At 50.0% G+C, this 27,728-nt stretch overlaps 2 protein-coding genes across 3 annotated transcripts; one reads left to right on the top strand and one right to left on the bottom strand.

The window, feature by feature from the left end:
• Positions 1 to 239: 239 nt before the first annotated feature.
• Positions 240 to 20,496, bottom strand: FKBP6 (FKBP prolyl isomerase family member 6 (inactive)). Its single transcript, XM_055703258.1, has 8 exons — positions 20,370 to 20,496; positions 19,009 to 19,131; positions 18,565 to 18,767; positions 17,174 to 17,293; positions 15,877 to 16,071; positions 15,438 to 15,547; positions 12,319 to 12,406; positions 240 to 679 (listed from the first exon to the last, which is right to left on the bottom strand). The coding sequence occupies exons 1-7, from the start codon at positions 20,494 to 20,496 to the stop codon at positions 12,331 to 12,333; spliced, it is 954 nt and encodes a 317-aa protein (XP_055559233.1). The 3' UTR covers positions 240 to 679; positions 12,319 to 12,330.
• A 273-nt stretch (positions 20,497 to 20,769) lies between these two features.
• On the top strand, positions 20,770 to 27,555 carry TRIM50 (tripartite motif containing 50). Of its 2 annotated transcripts, XM_027805937.2 has the most exons (8): positions 20,770 to 21,510; positions 21,732 to 21,841; positions 22,954 to 23,420; positions 24,324 to 24,419; positions 25,307 to 25,537; positions 25,875 to 25,897; positions 26,176 to 26,300; positions 26,603 to 27,555. In XM_027805937.2, exons 3-8 carry the CDS (start codon positions 23,016 to 23,018, stop codon positions 27,208 to 27,210), a joined length of 1,488 nt encoding a protein of 495 aa, XP_027661738.1. In that variant the 5' UTR covers positions 20,770 to 21,510; positions 21,732 to 21,841; positions 22,954 to 23,015; the 3' UTR covers positions 27,211 to 27,555. The 2 variants fall into 2 exon arrangements, with proteins under 2 accessions (XP_027661738.1, XP_027661737.1); XM_027805936.2 differs by having other exon boundaries at positions 20,770 to 21,841.
• The last annotated feature ends 173 nt before the right edge of the window (positions 27,556 to 27,728 follow it).

Below are 27,728 nucleotides of genomic sequence, written 5' to 3'. Positions count from 1 at the left end.
GCTAGGGGAGTCAGCAATGTTTGTAAGGGATTAAGTTGATATTCCCAAGTAATTTGAAATTTAGTATCAACATTCACAGGCACATTCAGCCAAAACAAAGAGCACAACATGCTGTTACCCAAGAAGGGAGCTAGCTACACAGCAACAAACCAGACCCTATTTCCAAATTCCAGCTCCTTACACTGAAAGGGAGACATTAATCACTTCTGCACAATAAGTTGGCACAAGTCCTGCAAGAGTTAGTTCTCAGGTTGGTTTATTTTTCTCAGAACAAAAATATCAAACAATTTTTTAAAGAATAACCCATATAAACAATACAAAACTTCATGGCATCCTACTCCCATTTACAGATTCCCTAAAAGCAGCCCAGAACCTGCAAGACGTAGGAAGTCAGGAAAGAGTTTTCTTCAAAGAGCATGCCGGGGAGAGGGAACACCTTCCTCTCTCCTACAGCAGGACTTGGTTTGTCTGGAAACAGCCTCAGAATACGGTAAACAAAACCAACTTCAGGAAAATCAGCTTGCATATAGACACAGAACCTCCACTTCACACTCCCAAAACAAGAGAGCACTCTTGCCCCTTTTCCCAAACCACAGATGCGATGGCAAGATCTCCAATGTGCCCAGAGGTAGGTCTCCTTTCTGCTCATGAACTGCTCTGCTCATGTGCTGGCAAGGTCCTAGGATAACAAAATACCACTGTCAGCGTCCCACAGGGATCACACCTTATTAAAATGGATACATATTATTCCATTTTAGCATTAAACAGTTAATCATTCCTAGCACACACCTACAGTGGCCCTGAAAGAAACACCCAGATGTCTGCGGATTAGCACAAGTGGAACAGATGCAGTGAAATCCCCACAAAATTAATTAAATTTCCTCACATAGGACTTGGAGGAAAGCGAGTATTAAGCGACAAACTCAAAACTAGCAAGTCCACCTCAGAGAAACCCTGAGAACACCCTTCAGGCCACCTCCCATCCCGTACAGGGTCATCCGTGCTACCCATCACTTGTGCTTTTCCAGTCTGTTCTGGGAAACCTCGTGCCTGGATACTTACCCTTGGCCTTTGGGAGACAGTCCTGTATCTCCTAGAAGACTCACCGTTCTCCTCACCTGACATTCCTATTGCTTCTCACCGTATTCACCCACTCCCACCCTCCCCCCTTGCCCACAGGCTGTTTGCAGGGCAGGACCACCAGCGGCCTGGCCACACCGCTGTGGCGCTGGCAATACGTCACAAAGTACTCCCAGCACCTTATTCTTTGTCGGTTCCCCCTGCCCCATCGCCCTTCACTTGCAGTTGGGTCCTCACCAGTCTTGCAGCCCTGGCACACACCGAGAAGGTGGCAGATTCCGTACCAGCAAAGGCTCTTTCATCTGCGGCCTGCACCCCATCCCTCCCCCTCTTGAGGGTCATGAGAGCTTCACTAGAAGGAAACTGGTACCTAGGCACAGGGTGGGTTTTCTCTGGATATAAACCAGAACTGTTTCTGAGTTGTGGTATTGTTCCTCCCACACCCAGACCCCGTGTTTCAAAGGGGAACCCCCTGGGTCACTGATCAGGACTTTGATCACCTGCGCCACCTCTACATGGCCACACTGACCTCGATGCCAAAAGCTGGCCTGCCCCTTCAGTGCCTCTCCCAACCACCCTTCCCTCCGCCCCTCCACCCACAGACAGAACCAGCACCTTCTCCTCCCCAGCCCTCCCGAGCTGTGTCAGTTGTTTTTCAAGTGCTGGTCTAATGCTGCAAGATCTGCAGTGGAGCTGTGGTACACGCAACTGTGATGCGGGGATCTCTCTTGTCCCCAAAGCCATTAAGCACGTGGGACAGAACGCACTCAGCACACACATTCACGCTGCTTTCTGATATGCCCATCACCATATTCCAACACCCTGCTGCTCACAATGTTGCTGCAGCTGGCATCTCTGAGATACTCACGGGGGAATACTGATACAGAGGGTTATTTCCCTGATTTGTCAGAGTGCAGATGGTACCGAAACACTGCTGAAAAGTCAGCCTCATCCCTCCATCACCCATAGGATGAATAGCAGGGAGAAGGAAAAAAAAAACAACAAACCCCAGAAAAATCCTTGGAAGCCTTTCCACAAGATAACCCATTATCTGTCTCTTACAGAAGTTCTGAGGATCAAAGGAGGTACGTTCAAAAGATGCCCTATCTTCTCTCAGCTCAAGAATACCAGGAGCCCAAACCAATCTCTGATACTCTTTCCGCAGCGATAGCTACTACAGCTAGCTCAGCTGGCTCAGCTGCAGTGGCAATCTCTGCAAATGTAAATCAAATTACTAGCAGCAAAAGGGGGAAGCCTGCTCCTTAGAGGGTATTGGCTTACAGACTGCTAACCAGAAAGCAAAAAAAAAAAAATAAAAAAAAATCAGTAATTGTGAGAAAAGCAGACGCTTTACAGACTAAAGGATGAGATGATGAAGCATCACATGATGCTCAAAATCCACACCTCATTCATTATATATCCTTGAAAGGCACCACAGGATCACAGGATAATTAGGGCCGCAAGGAACATCAGTAGGTTTCTAGTCCAACCTCCTGCTCAGAACAGGGTTAGCTGTGAGGTCGACCAGATTACTCATCTTCCTCCAATGACCCTGAAGAAGCCAGGTTTTAGTTGGTCTGTATGCTCAGAGCCACACAAAACCCGTGACTCAAATGCCACCCGGCCAGAAAACTATGAGTCTGAACCAGAACAATGTGCCTCTCTCAGGGGCTGCCCCCAGTTTAAAGTTTGGGATAATAAAAGCACAAAACAGTCAAGCAACTTTCAAGATTGCCAGAAACACACAACTGAAGACTTCTAGGCTAGTACAAACTAGGAGTCATGGTAACAAGTCAGTGCAGTCACTGTCCTGGTCATCCAGACTCATGAAATCCCGTGTTACAGTCTCATTTAACAGGCCACCTTTTATTGCCAAACCTTCCAAAAGCGGGGGTTAACAAGGTTCATTGTAACACAAGATATTCACAGTCAGCTTCAGTCGGGCAGTGCTTTCCAGTGTCTCCCCTGACCAGGAGAAAGGGGAGAAGAAGTTTCTAAAGAAGGAAAACTACTGGAGGACACTTCAGATGATCTCTTCTCTTTGAAAATTAATCAGAGATAGAAATGTTAAAATCATTTCCCCAGTTCACAGCATAAATTTCTAGCAACTAAGACAAGGAAAGAAAGGTTTCAACAGTGGAAAAAAATCATTATCCTTGATGGGCTACAGTGTTCTACATGTTACTAGAGAAAAGCATCTTTGCTCCTGCTAAAATGCAACCGACTTCCACTCTGCTACTTGTCAGTCTAATATTATCCTCACACAGCACTTCCTTTTACGTGTCGCTGATAGGCACACTTAAAAGATAATCACAAGATGTCTCCACCGGCTGTTAGTTGTGGTTTGGGGTGTCTAGCTGGGCATGAAACCTACAGCTACGGAGACTTCTTGTGCACCATAAAAACAAAGGATCAAACTGTGAGTCTTCTAGTTTCATGTCTGCTATTTGAAGTAATAAAGTCTTTACATGGAGCTAATTAAAAAAATATTCAAACTGAAACCCTAAAGCCATTTCAAGGCGTGTTTGATCAGTTCATCTCTTTCATTTCCACCTAATGGCTACACAATCAAAAGAGAAGGGGAGGGGGGGAACACACAGCCCTGAAGACGCAGAGAGCTGGATCGCATTCAAAGCGTTTGCTGCTCCTGCACGTAGAACAGCGCGCTCCAACCAGAACTTGCTCCAGTATTTGCTTCCTTCACTTAACAGCAGGTTGGCAGCTACTCAGCCACAAAAACCAGCAAGGCACACGCTTGCTTTGAAGTTCAGACAGAAGTCTGTTGGTACCAGCTCTTTTAATTCATGCTTCAGAAAGACAAGGCAGTCGATCATCAATTTACAGTAAGCAACATGCCAGGTCACAGGTCATTTATAATCACAGTCACCTTTACTCTGCATTAAAGCCATAATTAACAGTTAATGTTTAACTAAGGCTTTAAAATTTGTTTAAGCTTCTTTCTTGCATAAAGAACTGTTGCTGCCTTTTCCCCAGCTCCCCCTTTCCTGCCTCTATCCCTTGCAGGGCTTCAGGGAAGTCCCATATAGGCACCAAACACAACAGATGAAATTTTCGTCAAAGCACAAGGAAACTGGAAAGTAAGAAGCGTGTACTTGAAGCGTAGCTCCTGCAAGTTCTGCCCTCATTACACCCATGCTTTGAAGTGGCAGCTCCAACAGTGCAGCACTCAGATAACCCTCAGTGAGAGGAGCGGTGCTCAAGAGAGCCGAGTTCATCAAGTCACCAGCTTCACGGAGGGCAGCCTGGAAGGCTGGCTTGGCTTTTACAGCTCAGAGAAGTGCCTTTAAAGGACGTTCCGTGAAATGTAGCCTCCACATGTCTGTTACGGGAGGCAGAATGCCTTCTTTTCAACACTTCTGATCCCAGCTAAATAGGATTCTCACTGACCATGGAGAAGAAAGGAAGGGAAGTTTTGATTTGGTAGTCAGAAGGACACAGCACATTTTACACCATGGCTCCTCATAAGCGTGCTGGAAAAGTAGATGTTATGTGCACACATTTGGAGGAGAGATCAGCAAAGGAGCTAAAACCTTGAAGGGCAATTGCCCAAGAAGTGCTCTTCACTCAAACTCTGTCAAGTTCCAAAGGAAGAGCCACTCTGGAATATCAGCCTGGAGAAAAACCATTACCGGGAAGTGAACAAGCTCCTTCTGAAACGCACCATGTGGACCTCCTGAGAGCTTACTGACAGGCTGCAGCTCTCCTGAACGGCACTAAGAAAGTCCAGTGACAGCTAGGGTGCTATCAGCTAGCTGATAACAAGATGTACTGGGCAATCCACCCTCATACAAGGAGAAGAATCAGCTATTTACAACGCCAGGCTATCATGGTTTTATCTGGACAATTATTAGAGGGAACATAACACATCACCATCCCAGAGAGCCCTTCTCTGAGCGTGCACCATGCCTTCAGAAAATTACCTAATTAGGGTACCACTTATCTGCTACCTACGGAGGTGACTCTGCAGTCAGCCATACCCTCGTTCTCTCTCCAACACATTGTCTGGGGATGTTCAGCAGTTTGTGCTTCAAGTGGACTCACTTTTATGGCCAGGATGGCTGTGAAGCCCATCTTCAGGCCATGGCAGCACATAAGCACACACAGTCACAAGACTCCCCATGTCTAAAGGACTGAGCAGGCTCCAACTACCCCATCACAGCTGCACCAGACGTCCAGATTCCCAGATGAAGGTGCAATAAGCAGATGTGCTACTCCTCATTTATATAACCACACTATAGCAACTTCCATTGCCATCTGAAGATCTGTACTTATGCGGGTTTTTTTCAGGATTTTTTTTTTTTTTTGCAAGTCAATTTGTCATGATCCTCAGCTCTGCAAAGGATCCACAGCGAGTTTCAAGCACTGCCTGTATGCTAGACAGCTCAGTGGCAGGATGAATTCTCCAGAGATCTTTAACAAGTCTCAACACCAAAGACCCTGAATGCTGATGACATGCACTACCGTCCTGAACCTGAGGTGATGGAAGAAGGATCTGTCAAGTCTGCTCAGATCTATGATAGGGCAAGGATACCTAAAACAAAAAGGAAAAACAGAAAGCAGAGCTCTTTCCCAAGCATTTCTAAAAAAAGTGCCTTAAAACAGTATCCAGACAAAGCAACAAACCAACTTGTCCAGAAAGCAAGAGGTCTCACAAGAGGGACAATTATGGGAAGGCGAAAGAAGGGATGAACTCTTCAACACACACTTCTGACTCAAAGGACTTCATCCAGCAAGTCTGGGCTGAAACTGATCCTTAGCGCAGCTCCCAGTCCTTCAAGAGCTCAGATAACTTTCATGTCCATAATGCTCAGCATTCTGGCAAATCAACAGGTCCCTGAAAGCAGGGTGGGTAGTGGGAGACACACATGAAGGTCATGTCTACCCTTACTGGAAATAACTCTGCAGTTCTGCAAACCAACTCACAGCAGTGCCAAAACACTCCCTGCATCTTAAGCAAAAAGCCTTTCTGAAAGCAACATTCCCCAAATCTGAAGACCTCATTAGTGCCTCTTGCTCCTGACAACCATACATGTTGTCTTTTTGCAAAGTGCTGTTGCCACGCTGTAGACACAGCAATCAATGCCCTGGCGCTGTTCAAGCAGTGATGCAGCCCCCTACCCCCTGTCAGCTGCTCTGTGTCGCTGCTGACGCAAAGGACACTGCATTAGGGGGCTGCACTTGGTCAATAATGCTCGGCAGCTCACAAGCACAAGAGTATTTCCCAAAACCACAACGAACACTTTTAAGGCCATTAGCACTTATTTAAACTCAGCTGCCTGTATCATCACAGCTACTACAATGCCCAGTTAAGAGCATTTTAAACTCTTCCAAAGTTTGTGTTTCACTTCTCACCCTGCTGGAGCAAAAAGCTGGCAGGTCTCAAGACCTTGATCAGTACCCTCTTGTAATCAGGACAGCATCTCACCTGAAGCCTACGGTATCAGGTCATTAAAAGTTTGCAGTTTCATCTGAAAAAAATGGAGACTGTGGAATAACAACAACAAAAAAACAACATGGAAGCCCACTTCCCCATGCCCACGCCCCCCATCCCCCCCCCCCTCCCAAAAAAAAAATCAGCCACCAGGGCATGTTCGCACCACCATCATCTTGTTTCTTTTTTTCTTCCCAACTGTATGTTGAAGTTACCTTCTGCTGTGCTCCAGCTCCCCTCTGCTGTGCATGCTGCTACAGGCTCCGACGCCTCATCCCAGCAGCAGAGCCTTCAGCGCAGTGCCATGCTGAAGCAGTGAGACATGGGGACACCCACATTCAGTGACACTGACCCCGGTGTCAGTGGGACACATGGGTACACCAGCCAGGCCATACCTGGCCCACACCCACACACAGCGATTTACAGCATTAAGCATGTTGGCTCAGGACCAGACGTCACTGAAGTAAGCAAGCAGTGAAAAGCATCCTTTGCTCTTTAGAGGTGGCAATGTCCTCCAAGCCCAAGAGGATACATGATTCTTCATATAGGTATGGTTACAGCTCTGAATAGCCAACATTCCTTCGAGGAACCCAACTAGAAGAGCAAGTATACAACAGCAAATATGGAAAAGGGCCCTTTGTATGCTGTGTAAAGCATGATCTTTTAAAATCCCAAGATTTAAGACTAAGAGAAATAGATAGGATAAGCACATTTTTTTCTGCTAGCTCAGAGAGAAAGCCTGGAGCACCCCAGATCAGCAGGACTGGTGGCCAGGCATGCCAGTTCTGCCTGGGTTGGCAAGAGGCCAGGGAGAGCTTCTTACCACTGTCTGTAATGCCACAAGGACCAGGAGCAGCACTGGGGACTTGTGCGCCTCAGCTACCAGCACAACTAAGCTATAGCCTTATCCCAGGCGTATCAGTGACAGGCATCTTGGTGACAGTCACTTGCAACAGGCTCCCATCCACAAATCAGTTTGGTCACTACCTACTTGGGTGCAGGTTTATGCAATTTGCCTTTTTACCCATCAAGGTAACAAAACATTTTTACTTACACTTCATATAGCTTATCACAACGGACACACAAGGGATGGAGAAAGAAGCCTTAACAAGTGATACTTCAGAGAAAACCTTAAAATAACTGTGTGTCTCCTTGCTGCTAGAAGTGAAAGCCAGTAACTCTGAATGCTCTGCAAAACTAAAACGTTCTTCATAAAGAAATTCAGATCTTGCACATAGACCATTCTCTTTAAACTCTACCTGCATGATAAACCAAGTACCATCGTGGGAATGAAAAGAGCCCAGCATCTTTTTCACTCTCTACTGATTTCTAACAGCAGCGTATTTTGTCTTCCAGCTGCTGGCAAAAGCTCTGAGAAATAAAAGCCCACACAGGGCTATTCATTAGGGGCTCATCCTGTCCTTTCCAGGGCAAGTGTGCTGAGTGGCCTCAGGCAAGCAGACAGGAGCTTGAGGAGAAACACAGCCAGGAACCCACTCCTACCACGCCAGGGAGCTTCATGCTTGAGGACATAAAGGTGAACCCCAGGCTTTAGGCACTTAGGGCATCTCAGAGAGGATGGCCCTGGGCTGGGCCACAGGGCAGTCCTCTGATGAGGCTGGAGAACCATCACTTCACCAGCGCCTCAGAGGACGGGCACGGAGGGGCACTGCGATACCGCATGGGTCTCCCTCCTTTTCATTTCACACCATCTTTGCACTTCTAATCCCAGGCCAGACCTCCTGGTCTGAGCAAAGCCACTCCCAGTGTGTTCAAACCAGGGACCCATGTCCAGTACACCTGACCAGGAAGCACGCGTGGCACGGCACCCCTAAGCACAGGTGGTGCAGTCATTTCTCCACTGACAGTTTCTAGAAGAGACAAGAGCCCACAAATCTTCTAGAGAGGTATTACAGGTACTACTGCAGGCAGGAACTGCAGAACTCTGAAAAAAATAAAGGTGCTCAATGAGGAGAGAGCTGGAGGGAAAACAAAAAAAAAACAACCCACCCAACCACCTTATTAAAGCTTTTCTCCTTCCTTTGCTTAGCAAGGAGAATTCTTAATTAACTCATCCTTCAAGCCTTCCCACTCGCTCCAGCAGTGCTCAGCATAAAGCAGACATTTAACAATTTCCTTCGCAGTACATCTCAGAGGTACAATAATTTGCATATTCTAAAGGAGAAGTGAAATTGCCAGTTCTCTGTTGTTCAGCTTTACGCAGTGGGTAGGGATAGTATCAGCAGGAGGCACATTTTAGATCTCCTCAGTAATAAGGGAGAGCAGGAGGGGAAGGAGCAAGTTGCTGTTTACACAAAATCGGGAGCCTTCCCAAGGCAGGAGTTTTGACTGTTTTGTGCACATACTTCTCAGTTTATTTGCAAGTCTCTTTCAGCTTATTAGGTCAGTTTAACTGGCAACTGCTGTTGATTTTAAGCCCAGTTATAATCACTTCTACCTGGTGACACAGCCCCAGCTCTGCAGCCAATTCTCACCAATTAATGGCTTCAGAATTGCTAGACCCTGCTATTCGTAGCAATCTCAAGTTTGACCTCAGAGTCATAGTTTCCTGCCATAATTTCAGCATTGTTTGTTTTCACTGGAACACTTCTCTGTGTGCTCTCAACTATAAGACCACTTCTCCTGTGTATTGAACTGAGATACACATTAGAGCCAAGCTTTCAACTTTGGCCCATCCATAATAAAAAAAAATAAATTAAAAAACCCCTCAGAGACATCTTTCTGGGATGAAACTATCACCAAGGACCCTCACTAGAATCCAGACATTTCTAGGGAACTTGTCCCCGATCTTCATGATTAAGATCTTTTTCATGAAGGACCACAGCAATATAACGATAAGAAATTCCATTTTTTTTTTTTTTTTATCTGCTGGGTCTTTCAAACAAGAAAGAGCAAAAAGCTCCAATAAGCCAGTGGTCCTCAGCCCATCCATCCTGAAATTTAGGGGACACTGAGGACTACTTTCAGCTACGTACATCCCAGGTAACCTGGCTCAACACATCCACACCGCACAGAGCATACAGAGGCAGGCAAATAACCCAGATTCAAATAGGGGCAAGCATGAGACCCAAGCCACTGCATTTGCAAAGAACTGCAGCAGGATGGATTTAAGAAAGTTTTTGTGCTTCTGTTTCTCCCTCTTGAGTATTTCTGAATTCCTCCGGGAAGCATCACAAGTGGCCTTGCATTTCACCAAAGAGAAGATTTATTCTGACCTGAAACTCCATTAAAAAAGGAAGAAAGTATGTTCCAAGCAAGACAACCTTTGTGGCAACTAGAGGGACTGGACTCGACAGTGAGAGGGATTCAGAAATAGCAAGCAGAATGGAGATACTCAAGTGTGTCTGGGTTTGAGTGTCATTACACAAAACACAGAACATAGCCCTGGCCTATGCAAGTACAGAGAAATTAAGCATTTCACCCTGTAACAAAGCAGCTGCTGCAGAACGCACCAAAAGGTACAGCAAACCCACCTGGGAAGCTCTGAAGCAGGGGGATGGATGCAGCAGTGTTTCAGGAAGGAGAAAATGCCACAACTACAGCTCCAAGTCATTTAGCTCGTAAACTGGACAACAGGTCAGGTCAGTGCCTAACAAGCACCTGCCAGCTAGTACATAGGAAAGTCTTCCGTAACTGTTGTGATTCCACTGGATCATTAAACATGAGCTACAGGCAGCACTCACAGGCCACCTACTCACTCGGTGCCTGAGACAGAAAGGATGAAGCAGGCCTGCCAGACTGACCGAGCACAGTTTGTGCCCTCAACTGAACTTGTGCAAAGCTGTCAGAAAACACCAAAGAATGTTCTGCCTCAAGTCTGACTAAGTAGCAGTGCCTCTGACAGCTGGAACTGCTTTGCTCCTCTCTGAATATGTAATGAAGTTTAAGCACAATGCAGCAGCAAACCAACCTCCAGCTAGCACAAGGCCCTGCCCTGCAAGAGCCTCCTCCAGCAAGGGGTTTTTCATGCCATGAATTAACAGTAGATTCTTCTGTAGGTCTCAGTGATTTATGTTTGTCTGGAAGACTTAGTTTATTTTTAATACTGTAACCAAAATCAACTTCAAAGAAGGTTAGAAATCTTTTTGAGTGACAGCTGTTAATCAGCTGTGTAAGGCAGGAGAACTCCAGGAAAGCACTGTACACATGTATCGGTAGGAATCGGTGGAGAAGCTCTGGCTGACAGTTCAGCTCAATCTTTAAGCTTGCCTCCAGCAGAGATTTCTTTTTCCCTTCCCCTTGGCACTTTTCAGCCTCCACTAACTGAAGACACTGTTTTACTGACATCGCTATGTGCCATTACACCAACTGCATGGAAATCGGCATCTTTGCAAGTTGCTTTTTGGGAAACAAGAGGCTGCAGAACCCTACCAGGGGAGCAGTGGTTTGGTGACCCACCGCATTCATTCAGAGTTCCCACCACAAAGCAGGGCTGCACAGACCGACACAAGAAGCTGCCCAGGTCAGGCACCGCTACGTGCTACCAGACACGAGACCCAAGTCCTACAGGCTTTCAAACTGCAAGTCTCTGAAATGCAACAAGTGGAGAATCACAGCCTCCTTGCTAAGTCCTGGGTCACAGATTTCCTGCACACACTTGTCTGTCTTAATCCCCTTCCGCAGCTACTGGCCTGGGGGTAGGTACCTGCTAACAGATGTGATCAGTCCCATCCTGAACCCAGGGCAGAAGAATTTAACTCTGAGGCAGTTTAACAACACGCCCAGCTCAGACCTCAGAGAGGGGTGCAGACTACAGCCGGGAGGCATGGCCAGCCAGACGAGGGTTGTGTTGCTTTAGGAAGCTGCCGGTTCAGTCAAACCTCTTCTTCAAATACTACCTTAGCTTCCTAATACGCTCAGACAAAAGATCTTAAAATACCAGACCTGCACCCTGCACTCACACTGCTGATGGAAAGGCTGCCAATATGCATTTTCTACAAGCAGAAGAGGTATTGCATGAGAGAGAATGGCAGCACACTGACAGCCCCGAGCTGGTGATGCTTTCTGACAGAAGGCTGCTGTCATTTCCGCAGCTCTTTCCCCAGGGTTTACCCTGAGGCAAGAGACCAGTGAAGATTTTCACTCCCCCTTACACTCCCCACCACCCCCCCACCCCACCCCCCCCCGCCCCAAAGGTTTTGACAAAAAAAGAAATGATCAAAGAGCCTTTGTGCATTTATAAACCCATCAATTTTGCTAGAAGATTTAAGGCTTTAAAGAGTCCAAAACATCTATTTGAAATTTTCTATACAAACAGATTTTTTAATATTAAAAAAAAAAAAAAAAACCAGAAATAAAATATTTAGATTTTTCTGAAGCGAGGCATTCCAACAGCTCCAGACAGGAACACTGGAGGGGAGGAGGAGAAGGAAATCCAATTCTTAAAGTTTGACAGGAACAATGTTTTTTGTTTGTTTCTTTTAATTGTCAGAGGAACAAGACTACACAGCTATTTCTCCCCCTCATTCTGACAAGGAATAGCTGGGATGAGCAGCACAGGAAACAACAAAACCAAACTTACTCAAGCACTGCCAGTTTCAGGTTCGTGTCCCACACCAGCTTGCCTCGCAGGAAGGATTCCCCAAGCTGATCATGTAGCCGCATTTCACCCCACCATCCTGCCCCTTCTCCTCCACACTCCCATTACCCTTACATTTTGCCTCCAAAATCCTCTCATGCACAAGAGAAGCAGGCTCCCCACCTGAAAACAGTTCAGACAAGACAGAGGTTTTGTGAAACCTCAGCCTATTTCACAACTTGATTACCTTTATTTCCAGTCAGTCAGAAGAACTGAGAGGAGTGAACATTCGGCAGCACATTTGTTTCTCCTTTTCCATGTAGTTCTTGTAGCAGCTGCAAAGTAGAGCACGGCATGGCATCACAGGCTGCAGACTGCCCACCCAGCCAGCCATGCCATGACCAGAAAACATGTATTATTTTTTCTATACAAACAAATTAACCTAATGTAAGAGTGTTCTGGTAGCAAAGACGCAGCTCCTCCAAGCCCTTCTCTCTACCATGTCAGGAAAGGAGAGCTGGAAACACTGTGCCTCACCTCCACACCCTGGGTCTCTGCTTTGCTGGTTACTATTAGCTAAGTACTATTTGACTTTTGGTAGCCAGATACTTTCTACACCAGTTTCGCAAGCGTGTGACAACGCAGAGGAACCCCACCTGTATCCTGTGGCCTAGTTTCATGTCTCCTCGTTTGTGCCGCTTCTTGTGTGAGCTCCTTCAGCACCCAGCAGGAGACATCATCCAAGTGACCTACTCCAGGATATCTTCCATTGACACAGAATCTGGGCAGAGGATGGGTGGAAGGCAGCCAGGATTTGTGTCTGGACTAAGTGGATGACAGGGCAGATGTTTCCTCCTCCATTCTCACTTCCCTGCCAGCATCACATTCCCTGCCTTTTGCATGGCAAAAGCTTCCCATTTTAATGGCTGCTTCTGCAAACACAGCATCCTCCGCACCTGTGTTCTCACCTCACCAGCATAGAGGTCTCACTGGTGAGGAATCCCTGAGCCGGAGGGTGACTCAGTTTGGGCACCAGCCCAGGGATCAATGGCTGCCCACACGGCCAGCTTTCCTGCATCTGCTACCATATAAGGTCAAACCCAAGGTTTTCAGGCAACACACCAGAAATAGCACAAGTGTGATGATGGCTAATGCCCTCTCAGCCCCTACCATCAGCACCCCTGTGTCCAGAACCTCAAAGCGTTAAGTTCAATGAAATCCCAGCACAGCAAGTCTCTTCTGTTAAGTCTCAGACAGATGTTGCTGCAACTGTCTACACCGAGTAGATCAGGGATGCCCACCCAGATTGTGGATGGCATGCTGTCATGCCTCCCACAGGAAGAAATCCAAGAGCCACTCACTTGGAGGCGCAGATCCATACCAGATACCAGAACAACCCCATTTTGCTCTGGATTTGATGCAAAATCAAGCCTTCCAACAGAACTGCCAAATCCAGCAGCAGAATTTGCACAAAGACCACTAACTACAGCTGGTACCAGATGTTCGTTCCACAAAATCCTCACCCTAGATTCTGCCCGTTTTTTTCTCCAGTGAAGTGAATTCTGCCAAGAACCTGGTTCAGCTGTTAAACAGATGCTTTCTGAAGTTTTGTTTTAGACAGCAAAAGGTAGCTGTTGATTAACACACATTTCTTTTTGCAAAGTATAAATGTGCTCAGTAAGGAAGTGAAAAGCCTCTGAGAACAAGATTTTGATTCATATTCTGTTTCTGAAGCATTTGCCAGATCACATTATGAGTTTTCTCAGGCAAGGAAGTTTGGCAACATTACAGGATCTAGACTGAGGTATGGCAAAATTAACAACACCTGATAATATTGTCTTCATCTATTTTATTCTAATTCCACTCTTTGTCACAGTAAGAACAAAAAATACACCAATTTTAACTGGCACTGAAGCAGCAAACCCCAAGACAACAGTGGTTTAATGCATAGTCAGCTTACTGACACACGTTAGCTGTACACACTGCTGTCTCCAGAGTCAGAGCCAACGAGCCTGCCCACTGCTTCCCCGAAGGCAGGATGCCTTGTTGCTTCCTGGCAGCACAACCTCAACATTATTAGGAAGATTTCTCTTTCACCTGCCAACATATCTCAAACAAGTCTAAGGGAACACATGAGGCTTCTAGAATCAGGACTTCTAGCACTCTACTACTGGGCTTTGATACTACCCACATACCAAGCCTCCAAGAGTAGCTAACCAGCCACCCAGATCTATTTTATAAATGCTTGCGCTCACCTGGCAATTTGGTAGCTATGTACCCAGAGGCAGATCAAGATGAATAGAAGTGGTTTATTTCAGCTTTCCAGACCAGCAGCTAATATTGCCTTCAGGTTCTTTGTACTTCAGAGAAAACAGCAAGTTTGAAGACTTGGTGTTACCACAGACTTAAAGATGATGTGGATACATAGGGCACCGATGGGAAAGGACAGCCCTCTACCAAAACGCTACCTGGTGAAGGGCACTCAGGCCACGAAACTGGCTTTTCCAGCTGCACCAACTACTCTAATGAGGTGTTACTGCTGCCTACAAACCTTTTTGCAAATGCCTAGCAGCAACACACAAAAGAAGAGGGTTCATATTCAAGGGCTGCTTTGTGATCTCTGAAGCTGGGGACTGCATTGCCTTCTGTGTCTGTGAACAGTGCCAGAAGTACAGCACACACTTTTGGGAACCAGCTGGTGCTTTTGCCAGTTTCAAAGGGAAGACCAGAATGAGGGCAGAGACAGCATTCGTCATGTTTTGGTGTGGCTAGGGCATGACTAAAGCTGGCAGGATTGTGCTGTACGCAGCCTGCAGGCAAAGGGAAAGTTTGCCTTCAGGATTGCTCACTTGCTACCTCCAAGACAGCAAGAAATTCCCTTTTAATGAACATTAGTATTTGTAGCATTGTACACTGAAGCACTTGCAGTGCAGAAGAGCTGCTGCAATTCACCCATGCATTTTAAAAGGAACGAAAACCATACTTATTAAACCAGAACATCACCAGATTGAGTGCTAGCCTACTGCATTTCATTGGTTTTGAGGTATTTCAGCAGCCCCTATCTCCCTGTCCTGACCTACCTACTCACAAGGAGCATAACACACACATCCCCCCAGAGAAACTGTACAGGGGGTGCTCTCAGCTTCTCACCTATCACCTGTAACCACTGCTTCTGCAAAGTCTTTGAGTCAGCTGTCTCCACACTCATTTTCCCAAGTCACTTGCTAACCCAATAGTTTTGTATTTTGTTTTGTTTTTTTTTTTTTAAAAAAAAAAAACCAAACACATTTTAAATATTTTTTGAGTGGGTGTTCCAGCCTGTCTAAGCACTCTCTCTTCCACAGGGATAGAAAGGAGTTCTCTCACCTTGCCAACTTCTTCAGCTCATTGTTAATATCATGGTTAAATGGCTGTATACGCTGAGCTCTGACCAGGAAATCCCGGGCTTTTTCGTATTCTGTCATGCAGAGACAAGCCTGCCGATGAAAGAAGACAGATGTGTTGCAACATAAATATAGAATCACTGTCATTCTTCAGGACTCAAACATGTGCAACTACAAACATTTCTGAGACAGATCCAGGTAGCTCAGGAATCCCCCATGAAAAAAATCTGTGTGACAGATTTAGAGAGCGCCAGATTTTCCAAAAGGTCAGATGCAGATGAACTCCCTTGACTGCCACAGCAGTTTAGGAGGCCTGGCCCAGACTTCAGTGGTTCTCCTCAGTTCAATGAAGGTTCCCTCCACAGTCAGTCAGGCTGGGGTATTCCTTGATGTGACTACCAAAGGAATTAATTTTTGCCCACCTGGCCACACCTGAACAGCGCTTTGGCGTTTCTTCGATCAATTTCCAAGGCCTTTTCCCCATATGCCAAAGCTTGGGCAGGACGTTCTAGTTTCAGGTAAGTAAGTGAGAGATTCAGGAGCACCAGCAACCTGGAAGCATCGATCTGACACTGCTCTGCCTCACTGGAAGGGCTGCGACCAAGGATGGAGAATGCCTGAGCAGACAGGGAAAAAGAACTAGTGCGAAACAAATCTGTTATAGCAAGTGAGAAATCAGTCTCATCAGACAGCTACACCCATGCTTCTGTTCACCTAGATCAGTTAAAAATAATAATCAAAATTCTAAATATACTGCATGCATTATATTAATTATATAAATATACATGCATTACCAGCATGACTAGCCAGCTCAACCATAAGACTACATACAGGTTTAGGAACGTATCAGGAAACTTGAAAGCAACTGGGAAAAAAACCCGTACACTCAGGACTCAGATTTTAAGGAAGAGAAATCTTACAGGGAGAAAGGCAATTTAAATTACTTTTGTTACAAAAATATTAAGAAAAAGCAACTCTGAATGGGGAGAGGAAAAAAATCTCACAAAACCACACTAACCCCAAAACACAGGCAGATGCATTCCAGTTTGGGAAAAACTGAGTATTTCCCTGCCTGGAGAGACTGTGGAGTCTCTATCCTTGGAGATATTCAGAACCTGAATGGACACAGTCCTGGGCAACGTCCCTCTGTGGCTGACCTTCCTTCAGCAGGGGGCTGGACTGGACAACCTTCAGAGGTTCCTACCAACCTCAGCTATTCTGAGATTCCCAACTGGAAGGCTAAAAATAAAGTTAGAGTGCCCAGTGTGCCAGGGATACCTGTTTCCAGACCAAAGGGATTACAGATTCTTTCTCAAAGCATTAATCAGCACACTACTGCAATACAAGGCTATGCTGCATTGTAATGTCTCCCAGCAAAAGCTGATCTGAAAGGCTCCAGCTCAGCAGTCAGCCACGCAAACTGCTCAGGGCTTACACAGCTGCTGAGATGTACCCTTCCATCTCAGACAGAGCCCACAGGGAGCAAGCCTGAAGGAACAGGGTTCTGCCTATTTCTGCCAACCCTTCTCCTTCATGTACCGCTGCTGCTCACACGAAAGCAGGTGTCCAAGATCTGTTCATAAATAACAGACTATGCCTGGACAATGTGATGAAGTTATTTGATCTCTAAATTGTACTTATTATGGTGAGCTAGCACTTAATAACCACTACTTTCACAGTTTTTCACAATGAAAACCACATTTTTTTCTGGTGTCATACCCTTTTGTATCTGTCTTTGGCACTCTCAAAGTGCTGCTTACGGTAGAGGTAGTTGCCAAACTCTCTCTCCGTGTCTGCCACTTTCAACACCTTTTGTAGCGGAAACGTATCCTGCTGCTCCTGTATAAAGAAACACCTGAATTTCAGCTCAAACAAAAGAAAACAAGCAGAGAGCTCAGACAGGACAGTCCTGCACAGTCCCCTTCTATTCACAGGGAAGGAGCCAGGCCATTGCCAAGGCCCCTGCAGTGTCCACCCAGGCCACCACCACGTGGCATTTCCCTTGGCCAGGCTGAAACATGCCACTGTTCTTGTGCTGGTAACTCCTGGTGAAGAGTGCTGCTAACTAGGTCAGAAAGCTCACTGGGACCACAAGGACTTCAGGGGAGGTGAAAAAAACAGGAATGTGTTGTTAAATCCTGCCCAACTCTCTCACCTGCTTAGCACAGAGCAGAGTTAACACAAACGCTACTGCTGACACAAAAGGTGAAGCTGCTTGAAAGCTCCGTTGCTCTAACAGCTTTTGGCATTACCCAGGGTGGCTGCATCAGGGCAGCTCTGGGACCAGCCTGATACCCATGAGACACCAACCAGCAAAACAAAAAACCTGACAATAATAAAAAAAGATAAAAATCAAGGAACGGGTTTTGTCTTGGGTTTGCAAGTTTGAACCAGCTCACAGAGTGAAGTCAGTTACCCAGAAGGGGCAGGCCAGCGGCAAGAAGGGGAGTAAGCTCTCTTGCAACAAGTGTGGTTTGCTCACAGGGCTACGTGTGGAAAGAACAGCCTGTGCAGCAGCAGGAGGGAATAAGGAGGGCCTCCCCCACCACTGCTGCTGCCTGTGCCCCACTCACTGACCCACAACCACAGCCCAAAGCCCTTTACATGAAAAGGGGGGATTAACAATAACAGCGTAACTCACCAAGGAGGAAAGTGAACAGTGAAGGAGCACTTGGGAAAGCAGCCAAGAAGCAGAGACAAAGGGTGGGGGCTGGAGGGGCACTTGGACGCTGCAGCCTGAACAGGATTTTTACAGACAGCTCATTACTGTTCTTTCAGAGAAATCCCTGGAAGCTGGTGCCCTCTAGTGAAACCGTAAGGTTTCTTGTACAGCTAAAAATAAATGGAAGTCGGTCCAGTGGCTCCAGCACACAGGAGCAAACAAAGGCAGCACCCACCTTCTCCCTCTACACGGGAGCGCAAACAGCGCAAGGCATGCAGGGCCAGCATTAAAGGGCATGTGTTTGCATCAGAGCAGAGCTAGCAGCCCAGGCTCCGGATAACTGCATTAGGCTAAACATACATAATGTGTGACCCACAGGAACGGGAAGGAAAGACAACAAAGGTTTAGCATCCAGATTTAGGTCTCAAACCTTCTTAAGGCAACTCACAGCAGTCAACTCAAAGAATCTGTCAGATTCATCCGAATCTAGGAAGTCCAGCACCTCCACTTCAAACATGACCGTGGCATTTGGAGGAATGAGAGGAGGACAGCCCTGGCACCCGTAAGCATAATCTGGTGTGAAGACAAATCTTGCCACCTCTCCCTTCTTCATTGTCAGCAGGCCAATTTCCAGGCCCCGCAACGTAATGTCTGTCACAACAAAATATGGAAGGTCGTAAGACTAGCAAACATGGAAACCCCCTCAGACACCAAACAACAATTTCTCCCAAGGCCTGGAGGAAAAATTGTTTGGTAGCTCATATCTCAAACTACAATGGTCCACTGCCCCCTGTCACGGATTATCAAGGCAGCCTGCTGTGGGACCACACACAGTAAACAGATGGTCTTTACAACCCTGAGCCCTGGGACAAGTTTTTTGGCCAAAACCTACCTTTTCCAAGTTTCATCAGCCCAGGAGACCTGTCGTAGCCGTTTGTGCAGAAGGGGACATCCCGGTGTTCCAGGTACCCGGAGTACTTCACTGTGCAGCCCAAAGCAAGGAATGGGGAGAAAAGAAAAGTAAGAGTTGGATTTCATGTCCAGTAACAGCACCATCAGGAGTACACTGTGAGCTGGTTTTGCAATGCCACACTTTTATCCTGCTTTTTTTTTTCCTTCTGCTGTAGAACAGAAAAGGCAGCACAAACCACCCCTGTATTTCACATCTAAAACCTGGACCAAGTAGCCAAGTGGTGCTGACTGCATTTTAACATCACCAGATAAAGCAACTGCTTCACAGCCTTGATCCCTATCTAATAAAGAGATACGATTTTGTGTTTTTAAGAATTGGAAACTTCAGCTGTAGAAATTAAAAAGCCCCAGTTATCTGCAGAAATATGTAACAAAGCCTTTCCTAACCAAAGCTGGAGCCCTGGAAAGAGAAACAAAGGGGAAAATGTACCCCTCCAACTCTGCCACTCTCCCGAGGGCTGTATGCTAACTCCAGTTCTCACTCTGCTAGAAAACGCACATTAACTGACTCCACACAGCACCAGACTGCTGCACTTCAGGAACCACTTTCAGCTTCAAAGTTTTCTGTACTGTGAGCACAGGTGGGCCCTGGAAATCCTTTTTTTCTCAAGGTCAAGATGCCCTTTCATTTAATCTGTCAGTCACAAGAAGTTAAACAGAGTATCCCAAGTGCTAAAATACTGATAAGGAAAGCAGAGAGTCTCTGAAACAGAAAGACATACTACTGTATAATATAAGCACTTTCAAGTTCTTGTTCTGATCTCAGGCTGAAGTCCAAAGCACTCAAGAGTTGCCAGCCACAAGCGCCTCAACATTAGACACTCAGTTCACCTCTTACAGCAGGTTCTGTCCTCTCCACCTCCCCCAGCACACTTCAGGCCCAGCCACACAGCCCAAAGCAAGCACCTCACACCAAGATGTAAATGGCAGAAGTGAGCACGAGATCCGGACTTCAGTCTATGCTTCCAAAGAGTTTAGGTTTTCTTAGTCCTGCTAACCACAGATTAAATGTAACGACTGCCCTTTACAAAGCCAGCTGCTCAGGGGACGGCCAACGGAGCCCACAGGTGCGTCCCCACAGGGCAGGGGACGTTACAGCTCGGTGCTGCCAGCTCACAGGCCTGCACGATGGAGCGCCCGCCCGGCGGCCGGCAGCAGCGGGCAGCCAGCGCCGGGGCAGCTGCGGGAGCCAGGCCAGGCCCCGTGCCAGGGCGCTGCCCAGCTAGGGCCCCGGCAGCACCGGCCCTGGCCGCCACAACAGACCCCTAACCCCGGCCATACCTGCGGCGGAGGCAGCCGGGGGCACGGCCGGCCCGCTGCCGGGGCGCAGCTCCGCCTTGCGCACCCCCCCATCGCCGGTCAGGTCCCGCAGGCCCCGCGCCCAAGCCTGCAAGGGAGCCGCGACCATGGCCCCGCCGAACCCCCACGCCGGGCCCCGCCGTGTCCCGCCGCGCCTCGGCCCGCCCCCGCCGCCCTGGCCAATCACGGCCGCCGCACGCCGCCTCCAGCCAGTCACGCTCCGAGCAGCGGCCCAGCCCGACACGGGCTGCAGGGCCGCACGGCGGCGCCTCTGGGCCAATGGGCGATGGGGGCGGCGCGGCGCGCCGCGGGGCACCCTGGGAGCGCGGGGGGGGCCCCGGCGGCAGCGGCCTGCCCCTCGGCGCCGCTTCCCGGGGGGGGGCTGGGCTGGACGGGCAGTCGCAGCGGCCGGAGCCGCTCGCGGGCCGGGGCCGCGTTCTGCCCCCGGGGCGCCGGTAGCACCCCTAGCGCTGCAGCCACGGGCCCTGGGCCCGCGCCCGGGGGAGCCCGGCTCTGGTGCTGCCGTGGCGGCAGGAAAGGCCCATCCCGGGGGGGCAGCCCGCCAGGCCGCGCCGGGGAGCGGCTGCTGCACCCTCCTGCTTTCCTGTGGCACAGAGATCCAGTGTCCTCAGCGTAAGGCAGAGGGGGGAGCCCCCGGCTAATTCTTGACCTTCTGTCCCTGCATCCCCCACCCCGTGACCTCTGGAGGGCTGCCCCAAAGCTGGGTCCTGGCCTGGAAGTCTTTGTCATCCCCGGCTAGCTCTGGGCAGTGCTGAGAGGGAGGCCACCGGGGTGGCCGTAAGCCAAACGCATCCGTGAACGAAGAGTAACGATATGAGGAATCATTTTTTGCAGTCAGACAAAAACAGGTGCATGCCTTGCCTGACACTGGAGGAACAACACTTTGGGTCTCCTTCAGGTCTTTTCTAAAAGAATGAAAGGTTTTCCCCAAGCAACAACAACAACAAAAGTTTCAACCAAAAAAGAGCTTTAGTTAATAAAGCATTTTGGTGAAAGAGTGTCTGCTGTCCCAGGCAGCGCAGATGAGTGAAGCCCCAGCAGGACTTGCAGACGCTGACTGCTGAGATGCAAACACCAGCTCCCGCCCATGTGGTCATGTGAGGTGTGTGCCCATACCTGCTACCTGCGTGTCGGGCGGTGGGCAGCCCTTCACACGGTGTGACGTGTCCTGAGAGCAGGAGAGGTGGTCAAGAGCCTGCCTGGCCTCCCCCTGGCAGGCAGGGACAACCCCAGCGGGGCTGAGGCTGCAGGAGGGAGGCGGCTCAGCTCCCTGCCCTGCCGAGGGGTTGCTGGTCCCACCGCCTGCCTCATCCACTTCTCCAGCCAGGTCAAAATCTTCAGCTTGATTGAGAGAAGCCGAGTGACATCCGTTGGGTTTGGTGTGCTGGGACAAGCAGAGTCTGAGCCGGTGCCAGGAGGAAGCTGTGAAGCGTGTGAGTTGTGTGGCAAGCAGGAGGGGAGGCTGTTATGTGGGTCTCTGGGAGGTGTTTCTGGGTAAGCAGAGGGAGCAGCTGAAGCTGGTTCCCCTGTATGGGTCCTGTGGTGTCTGATGAGCCACAGGCTGACACTCATGCTTTCCTTGATTCACCAAGCTCCTATAGCAGTGTACGATAAAAACTGAGCTCAGGTCACAGCCTTCCCTTTCCCTGTCTCTGACTTTCCCTTTACTGAGTCTCTGACTTCAGGTTTATTTTCTTTGACTGCAGGTCATGTCTTTGACTTCAGGTTTATTTTCTGACCTGAAGTCAAACTTCAGGTCATGTGTTTGACTCACCCGGGATCTCAGCAGTTATATCCCACAGGGCTAGAAACAGCAGGGGAGAGCAATGCTGCACAAACCTTAGAGTTCTTAAATACGCTGGCCACATGCAGCCCTGGGGCTGGCAGGAGAGGCTGGGATTTGGGCTCATGTCTCTTGGGAGTGCTAGCCCAGAGCGTGGAGTGCTGTGGGGACCACTGCGTTTCAAGGGGGTGAGCTGCAGTCGCATCCCTGCATGCTGTGTCTCAGCTTCTCAGCCCTCCTGTCAGTCAAATCCAGTGTTTGCTGTGTGAGCGTTGTCCCTGTCTCCTAGATAGACGTACTTTTTATGATTTCCTTCTGCTTTTGCTTAGATACATCACTTGAGCTAATGCCAGTCCTGAGAATGTCCATGGACTGAGATGATAAACCCAAAGAGATCTGTAGGAATTCACACAGGCCAGGGTCAGTACTGGAATTTTTCAGCAGAAAATCCCTCTTTGTCCCCAGCCCTGGCACACAGGCAGGTCTCCCCTGAAGTGGGCTGCCAGGCAAAGGTCCCACATGGGAACAGCTTGGTGGTGACTTCTGATACCTTAGGCAGATCCAGAGGCAAGGCCATGTGTGATCTCACATCTCAAGAGCCCAAACCCATTGCAGGTTAAAATAAGCATCTCAGACTTTGCGTGGAGCCTAATGATGAGTTTGCAGCTGTCTGTGGTGCTTCTGGGTGGGTGGACTCTTTCACTTTCCCCACGTGCTGAGCTCCGTCTTTGCTCATCTCTGCTTACCTTGCTCTTGGAACAGGGCGGATCTCCCAGCCGTGTTTCCCAGCCCAGGTCTGTGCTGCTGTGTGGGAGGGTGGCAGGATGGCTCGGAGGATGAGCATCGATGAGCTGGAGGACCAGCTACTCTGTCCCATCTGCTTTGAGGTCTTCAAGGAGCCCCTGATGCTGCAGTGTGGGCATTCATACTGCAAGTCCTGCGTGGCATCACTCTCCAGAGAGCTGAACGGGCAGTTCCTGTGCCCCGTGTGCCGCCAAACAGTGGACTGCAGCGCCTCACCCCCCAACGTCACGCTGGCCCGTGTCATCGAGGCACTGCAGAGCCGGGGCGAGGCAGAGCCCACCCCGGAGTCCTGCCCAACACACCACAACCCCCTCAGCCTCTTCTGCGAGGCTGACCAAGAGGTGATCTGCGGGCTGTGTGGCACCATTGGCAACCACCGCCAGCACAAGATCACCCCCATCTCTACCGCATACTGCCGGATGAAGGTTGGCGGGCAGAGCTGGCCAGAGCTCCTGGGGTGGGGATTAGGGCACCTGCAGTGCTTGCTGACCAAATGTCCCCTTTCCTTCAAGGGACAAGCTGGAAACAATGCCAGTGTGAGAAGCACGGTCCCATAGCACAGCCAGATGTGGGGCAGGGCTGTGGGGCGGCTATTTCTCAGGCTGAGCGTGTCCCCAGTTGAGAGGACTCACAGTTTCAGTGACTACACTGTGGTGGCAAGAGCCAGGGGTCAGGGAATGTCAGTGGGGACTTTCAAGACTCTTTCCAAATACCATCAAAAAGAGTGGGAGATAAGGGCTGAGGCAAGGTGCCACAGGAGAGCAGGGAGGCAGGGTAAACAGCAGCCCCAGCCAGGTAGAGTAAACACCTGGCATCACCTGCCCAGCATCACATGAAAGTCCCAGGAATGGAAAAGCCCAGGGCCACCCATCCCCTCTGTGCCTGGCACCAGGGAGATAAGAGCAGGAGGCATCAGAAACACTCCTGTCCTGGCCAGGCTCCCAACACCAGTGCTAGGAGGGTGCTGTTGGCCTGGTGCTGGCTTGTGGCTGCTCGCCACTCACTTGCCACCCACTTGCCCGGTGCAGAACTGCCATGGGGTGTGAAATACAGAGGGTCTGGAATGGGTGCTCCTGGCAAGAGTACTTGGTCATCAGCATCCAGATCAGGGCCATGCTCTGAGCACTCTCCTGCCTCTAGCAACCCCAAATCTTCTAGATCGAGAGACCAAAGATCAGCAGGATGGGCAAGGCCCCGAAAAGTGCAGAGAAATCTTAGGAGAACATGGCTTCTGAAGGCCATGTGCTCCTTGGGGGGGCTGACAAGCACTGCTTGCGACCAAAGAAGCTGCCACAGAGGTCCCTCCTACAGAGGTGCTGTCTTTTCAGGAGGAGCTGTCTGTGCTGCTGACCGATGTCCACCAGTACAAGAGAAACCTGGATGAACACTTCAGCAAGCTCATCAACAACAAAAGCCGCATCGCAGTGAGTGCCACATGCCAAGGGAGCACATGTCCCCGAGTCCTTTGTGTCCTACATAGCCTCTGGAGTAACCTCTGCCTGGTTCTCCCCAGCTCACCCCCACACTCCTCTCCTGCTCTTCTCCCTTCCCTGGGATAGCAGACAGGGCTTATCTTCCACGCCGTTCCCTGAGGTTCGTGTTCTCCACACAACTCGGGGCTTAAATATAGACTTGTTTTCGGGAAGGGTGACGTACCCCTCTTGGGTGGCACAGCCTTGTTTTCGGAAGGGGTGATGTAAACCTCTCCAAGCGTCCTGGCGGGAGCAGCAGTCAGAGCTGGTTTGACCGAATGTCCTTGGAGGTGGGGAGATAAGAGATGAAAAGGACCCCACTTGGAGCAGCCTTGCCAGTCAGAGCAGTGCCGCTGGTTTCACATCAAGTTTATGCCTGATTTAGTGTCCCCATTTCCCACGGAGTAGATGTCTCCAAGGGACCTCCTGGCATCCCTTCTGAGGCTAAAACTTCCCAGTGGGGCTCCTTAGAAGGGCTCAACCCAAATGAAAGTGGAGCTGCACTTTCTCCCCTTAGCCCAGGACGCAGGTTGTTCCCTGGGAGCACAGGCGCCCAAGAGCTCCTTCAAGGCCCTGACAAAGTTGGCTGGGACATCAGGAAATCAAAATCTGTGAGAGGAGAGGTGTAAGACAGGGGTACTGTGGTGGTGAGCTGCTGTGGACAGCAGGATGAGGTATCATCTAGCCTGCTGTACAGAGCTGCACTTCCATTTGGAAAACCAGTGGAGGGCAGCTTGGTGTGACACACTGACATTGCTGGTGGCCCCTCTGAAACTAAAAAATGGGCGAAGAGGATGGTGTGAGGCAGACCTGCACACCCACTTGCTGTCTTCCTGCAGAACGAGGCGGATGTCTTCAAATGGGTGATCCGGAAGGAGTTCCAGGAGCTGCACAAGTACATCGATGAGGAGAAGGCCACCTTCCTGGAGAGCATCGAGGGGAAGGCAGCCCAGCTCCTCACCTCCATTGAGTCCCAGGTCAAGCAGACATCAGATGCCCTGCAGAGGCTTAAGGAGATGCAGAGCTCTTTGGAGGCACTCAGCAATGAAAGTCAGCTTGATTTCATCCGGGTGAGTGCGCTCACTAGTGAAGGCAGTGAGTGTCAGCCAGGATCTCCAGCCCTCAGCCCACTGCTTGTAGCCCTGAGCCTTGTCCTGGACAGTGGGTACCCTCACCAAGCACAGCTGGGACACACAAGAAATGACACATAGGTGCCCTCTGTCCAGCCAGGGCTTCCCCTGATGGGATAAACCTGCCCTCCACGAGAGGTAATGCCCGTAGCTGTCCCAGGAGAGGAGAGCCCTGGCCTCTCCAGCCCAGGGCACAGATGTATGCAGCTGTGACCATGCAGAGGAGCTGCCATTTTGTCAGTCTCCCGCCACTGACTCTTTCTCTTGTGTTTTCCAGAAATATGGCTCCTGCCAGTTCAGGTGAGTGGTGGAACCCAGCAGCAAACAGCATCAATGGCGATGGCAGTGCCTCTACACCAAGACTAGAGTTCCTAGGCCAGTGGGCATCTGAGCATTGCTGGGACAGCCTCGCATGGACACTGTTGTTGCGATAGATAGCCAGAGCCATGCGCTCAGCCCCACAGAAGGGCAAGAGCAGCTGGCAAGACAGCAGTGGCTCCATCATACACAGCAGCCAGGTGAGAAGGGGTCCTACACTGTCCTCATCACCTGTGTCACAGCTGCTTCTATCTTTCCAGGTCAGAGCTCCCCTGCCTGCACCCTGGTGATGGCATCTTCAGTCCTGTCTCCTTTAAGCCATGCTTCCACCAAGATGACATCAAGATGACTGTGTGGAAGCGCCTGCACCGCCGTGTCCTGCCAGGTACCAACCTGCCCCATGGGCAGCACCCTGGGTGCCCAGGCTCACTGGCACACGGGGCAGGCTGCCTGGCTAGCATCACGCTGCCCCAGCTCCTGTCCTGCTCTCTGCTTGTGTGCCTCACCCCCAGGAGAGCTGCTGGAGCAGCGGCTGCCATGTCTCGCACTGGTAGCAGCCTGCTCTGGCTAACAGTCCAGCTGCTTGAAATTCAGCAGTGCCAGCTTGTGCCAGCCCTCAGGTCCAAGCTGGGGTCTGCCAGACCCCTGCCTGCTAGTGTGCCTGGAGCCCGTGTGCTTTCCTTCTAGCTCCAGAGACACTGAAACTGGACCCAGTGACAGCGCATCCCCTCCTGGAGCTATTCAAGGGTGACACGGTGGTGCAGTGCGGGCTCTACCAGCGCCGAGACAGCAACCCCAAGCGTTTTGACTCCAGCAACTGCATCCTCACCTGCAAGGGCTTCTCCTGCGGCCAGCACTACTGGGAGGTGATTGTGGGCACCAGGAACCACTGGCGCGTGGGCATCATCAAGGGCACAGTCAGCCGCAAAGGGAAGCTCAGCAAGTCTCCCGAGAATGGCGTGTGGCTCATCGGCCTGAAGGAAGGGAAGGTCTACGAGGCCTTTAGCACCCCGCGGGCTACCCTGCCTCTGACTGCCCGGCCCCAGCGCATCGGCATCTACCTGCACTACGAGAAGGGTGAGCTGACCTTCTACAATGCCGACAACCCCGATGAGCTCAGCCCCATCTACACCTTCCACGCGGAGTTCCAGGGCCAGCTCTACCCCATCGTGGACCTGTGCTGGCCCGAGCGAAGGCCCTACTCCCCCCCCATCATCCTGCCCGCACCTGCTGCAAGCCAGCACCCCCGGGTGCCGTACAACCATCCTGCCCCAGAGGAACCCACAAAGCTGTAGCCCAGCCAGCAGGATGAGGCTGTGACCCAGGATGGCTCTGGCTGAGTCTGGGGGGCCTGCAGCAGAGGGCAGTCAGGCTGCATGCAGGGCTGTCCTCTACGTGGAGGCTGTGGTGCTGCAGAGTAAGCTGCAGCAGCGCAGGAGGGTCCTTCCGCTCTCCTCCGAGAGCAAAAAATGTCAGCCTTGACCTCTGAATCCCCATCCCCCTCCCGGCAGGCTGACCCTAAAGCCTAAAACACAGCTGGCCTGCAAAGATCTCCCTGTGGAAAGGAGCGCCTGCCTGAAAAGCACGAGCCGTGAGCGTCCAGGGTCTCTGTTGGCATGTCTTTCTTCTAAATAAATAGTTTGTTGGGTGAGCTGGCTGCTGGCTGGCACGGGTCCCATCTCCGAGGAACTGAGTGCAGCCGGAGCTGGCTGGGCAGCAGCAGTGCCCTGCAGAGCGCAAGGGGCTGCCGAGAGGGGAAAGCAGGAGCTGGAAGAGCCGCTGCAGAGAGCAGCCGGCCAGGCAGCCGGGGTCA

Source organism: Falco cherrug, chromosome 1, assembly GCF_023634085.1.
Source record: "Falco cherrug isolate bFalChe1 chromosome 1, bFalChe1.pri, whole genome shotgun sequence".
Lineage (NCBI taxonomy): Eukaryota > Metazoa > Chordata > Aves > Falconiformes > Falconidae > Falco > Falco cherrug.
The sequence above is the reverse complement of the archived record's forward strand: the minus strand, read 5'-3'. Positions and strand labels throughout refer to the sequence as shown.

Excerpts from the sequence above, each read along its gene's own strand:
- FKBP6 (XM_055703258.1), bottom strand. The coding sequence starts at position 20,496 with ATGGTCGCGGCTCCCTTGCAGGCTTGGGCGCGGGGCCTGCGGGACCTG. Across the intron at positions 18,768-19,008 it reads GCTGATGAAACTTGGAAAAG|ACATTACGTTGCGGGGCCTG; the intron begins GTAGGTTTTGGC and ends TTGTTGTGACAG. Across the intron at positions 16,072-17,173 it reads CCAAAGACAGATACAAAAGG|GCATTCTCCATCCTTGGTCG; the intron begins GTATGACACCAG and ends CTGTCTGCTCAG.
- TRIM50 (XM_027805937.2), top strand. The coding sequence starts at position 23,016 with ATGGCTCGGAGGATGAGCATCGATGAGCTGGAGGACCAGCTACTCTGT. Across the intron at positions 23,421-24,323 it reads CCGCATACTGCCGGATGAAG|GAGGAGCTGTCTGTGCTGCT; the intron begins GTTGGCGGGCAG and ends CTGTCTTTTCAG. Across the intron at positions 25,538-25,874 it reads GTCAGCTTGATTTCATCCGG|AAATATGGCTCCTGCCAGTT; the intron begins GTGAGTGCGCTC and ends TGTGTTTTCCAG.